The sequence below is a fragment of the Arachis ipaensis genome, chromosome B09 (assembly GCF_000816755.2).
Source record: "Arachis ipaensis cultivar K30076 chromosome B09, Araip1.1, whole genome shotgun sequence".
Classification (NCBI taxonomy): domain Eukaryota; kingdom Viridiplantae; phylum Streptophyta; class Magnoliopsida; order Fabales; family Fabaceae; genus Arachis; species Arachis ipaensis.
This window is the reverse complement of record NC_029793.2, coordinates 4,175,897-4,179,249: the sequence shown is the minus strand read 5'-3', so window position 1 is coordinate 4,179,249 and position 3,353 is coordinate 4,175,897. Positions and strand designations below refer to the sequence as shown.

The 3,353-nt window shown below is 39.0% G+C and overlaps 1 protein-coding gene across 1 annotated transcript; it reads left to right on the top strand.

Moving 5' to 3' along the window:
- Positions 534 to 2,680, top strand: LOC107619293 (GATA transcription factor 9). Its single transcript, XM_016321549.2, has 2 exons — positions 534 to 1,233; positions 1,512 to 2,680. Exons 1-2 carry the CDS (start codon positions 877 to 879, stop codon positions 2,289 to 2,291), a joined length of 1,137 nt encoding a protein of 378 aa, XP_016177035.1. The 5' UTR covers positions 534 to 876; the 3' UTR covers positions 2,292 to 2,680.

Below are 3,353 nucleotides of genomic sequence, written 5' to 3'. Positions count from 1 at the left end.
TTATTATTTCATTTGTTGTATTATAATATATTTCTTTTTATTTTGAAAAAATAATGTAACTGAATAAATACAACTCATTAAAGATCATTTAATAAGTCAAAAGGCAATTCAATTTTACGTAATTACTAGCTTTGACAAATATTAAAACTATTGATTTATTTTCACATTTTTTTAAAAAAAATCACTGAATTATTTTAAAAAAATATATAACAATTTGCTTAAAATCAATACATAAATAATTTATATAACATACTCATCATGTAATTTGGATGAAATAAAAAATTTATCTCATTGGGTTTTTAAAGTTTACCCAATACAAACTATTTTTCCTAAATAACACCTATAGTGAAATGAAAGAGGGGAAAAAAATCACTATTAAGGGAAAGTAAAAGAGAAGAAACAAGTGAAAAAAGGAAAAGAAAAGAAGGAAAAGCTTTCATGGCAGGAACAGAAGGAAAGGAAAATCTGAGAATTGTTTCCAAATAAAGGAAAGGAGAGAAAGAAAAAATAAAATGAAAGTGGGCTTAAACGACTTTACAGAACTTGCAAGTCACTTCCCTATTATTATATTGACACACCCATATGTATCTGTGTGCATTACAATTAAAAAAAGAAGCTCCAATGTTTCATTATTTACAATTTCTGCCACTCCCCTTTACTCCTCAAAACCCCCTCACCCTCACTCACTCCTTTCTCTCAGACACTTCCCCTCAAACCCCTCTCTTCCCAAAACGGTGCGTTCCGTTGCGTTTTACGTTCACACAAAAAAACACACACACTCTCTCTCTCCCTCTCTCTCTCTCTCACTTTCTCTCTCTAAAACTACAACGCCGTAGCATTGTTAGAGAGTCAGTGCATTTATTAAATAACTGAAAAATGGAAGTGCCGGAATACTTCGTCGGTGGCTATTATGGCACCGGAGGAGACCAATTCTCAACGGAGAAGCGGCACGGCGTCGGCGGTGGTGACCAGAAGCACGGTGGCTATGGCGGCGGTGGTGAGCCGTTTGCCATTGACGACCTACTTGATTTCTCCAACGCCGACGCCATCATGTCCGACGGATTCTTTGAAAATGTCGCCGGAAACTCCTCCACCGACTCGTCCAACGTCACCGCGGTTGACAGCTGTAACTCCTCCGTCTCCGGTGGCGACAACCATTTCCCTGCCGGCATTGTCCCTCGTGCATTCTCCTCCGGCGATCCACAATTCTCCGGCGGTGAACTCTGCGTTCCGGTAATTCTCTCTAGGCCGCATTTACAGACCTCGATATCGTAAATATTAAACCAAGACATTACGATAATCTTGAACTCAATTGTTGAGATAATTCGAGAAGTACGATTTAACATACAGGGCTCATTATCATGAAAATTAAACTAAATATTTACGATATATATTTGTTATAATTCGAAAATTCATGAAAATGAAACTCAAACTTGCATGAAAATTACGATGATAATTTTGAATTTAATTTGATAAGTCAGTGTTCTAACCGTATATTTTTGTTTTAACAGTATGATGACATGGCGGAACTGGAGTGGCTCTCGAACTTCGTGGAGGACTCGTTCTCCACCGAAGAAGATCTGAAAACGCTGCAGCTTCTCTCCGGCGGTGGCGCCGCTGCCATCAACGGCAGAAAACCTCAGACGCCGGAGTCATCATCTTCCTCGGAAAACGCGCTCCATCCTCCATTTGACACCGCGCGAAACGCACCGTTTCTTCTTCATCAGGAGACGCCGCTTCCAGGCAAAGCTCGCAGCAAGCGCTCACGCGCGGCGCCGGGGGATTGGTCCACGCGCTTGCTTCACCTCTCGACTCCTCCGCCGCCGAAACTCCAGACGTCTGCGATGGAGCATAAGCCTCCGACACCGAAAGTGGCGGCACCGACGATGACGAAGAGGAGGGAGGCGAATGCGGAGTGTTTGGGGAGAAAGTGTCTACACTGCGGCGCAGATAAGACGCCACAGTGGCGAACAGGGCCCATGGGCCCAAAGACTCTGTGCAACGCTTGCGGTGTGAGGTTTAAGTCGGGCCGACTTGTGCCTGAGTACAGGCCCGCGGCGAGCCCAACATTCGTTTCAACGAAGCACTCGAATTCTCATAGGAAGGTTCTGGAACTGAGGAGGCAGAAGGATATGCAGCGGCAGCAACAGCAGCAGCAGCAACTGATGAGTCAAACTTCCATTTTTGGTGTATCCAACGGTGGAGATGAGTTCTTAATCCATCATCATCATCATCATCCCCATCATCATCAACAACACCATTGTGGCCCTGATTTTAGGCATGTTATCTAGTGCGTGCGGGTCTAGCTTAATTTAGGGTGGAGAAGAGAGAGGTCTAAACTTAATTAACATCACACCACAGCACTTCCTTTTTTTTAAAGAAGTTTTTTTCAAATATCTTTTGGCTCTGAAAATTTTGTCTTATAAATTTTAATTTGTAGCTTTGCTTCCTTTTTTTTCTTTTCTTAATGTTGCTTTTTATGGCAGAAAGTGAGAAAAGAAGGAAAAGACGAAAAAAAGAAAAAAAAATTGTAGAATTAAGGGGAGAAAGAAAAAGAAGAAGGGAAAATTAGGGAAGAGAGAGCTTCTTCATTCGAGTTGTAGAATCAATTATCTGCCTCTTCATTGTTCCATTGCCGAATTTGGCAAATTGAGTATCAAAAGTTTTTATCTTTTGTTAATTGGAAATGACTAAATGAGGATTAATTAAAGTTCAAGAGTGAGGTAATTATGAAGATTTACGTTTTACTAAAAAAAAAAAGAAAGAAAAGAAAAAATTAACCAGACCAAGAAATTAAAATGCTTGATCACTTTTCTAAAATGCTAGTGTATCTATGGGTCAATGAATAAAGCATAGAACCCAGATTGCCTAAATAGCTAGGGATATGATTTTTGGGCGATATTCATTTATTTTGTAATAGTAAGTAGTAATAAATTGGCCGAAATCGATGGTTGCTTGATTCATATGCTAATTTGGTCAATATGTAATGATGAAACAATGTGCTGATATTTTTTGCCTTATCATAAAAGGTGGGTTACGTTACTCTTGATACCATTGTAATTTTTCTTCTCTTTGCAAGGAGGGAATAATTAAGAATAATATCATCATCATCATCATGATGTGCGTATTTTTATCTAGCAAAGATATTGATTTTTAAGAATATGAGAATTTATTATATTGATATGAAAAATAATGTAAGTGATAACCACTAAACTGTGATTCTATCTCTTGAGTCTTGATATTGATAATTGAACTTAGTTTTAGTAGTATAAAAACATAACCGACACATGTATATACATACACCAAATGTGATGAAGTTGACCCGTTTTTCACCAACAATTTTGAAGGCTTGA

Coding starts and splice junctions, on each gene's coding strand:
- LOC107619293 (XM_016321549.2), top strand. CDS start 877: ATGGAAGTGCCGGAATACTTCGTCGGTGGCTATTATGGCACCGGAGGA. Junction 1,234..1,511: donor GCGGTGAACTCTGCGTTCCG/GTAATTCTCTCT, acceptor TTGTTTTAACAG/TATGATGACATGGCGGAACT.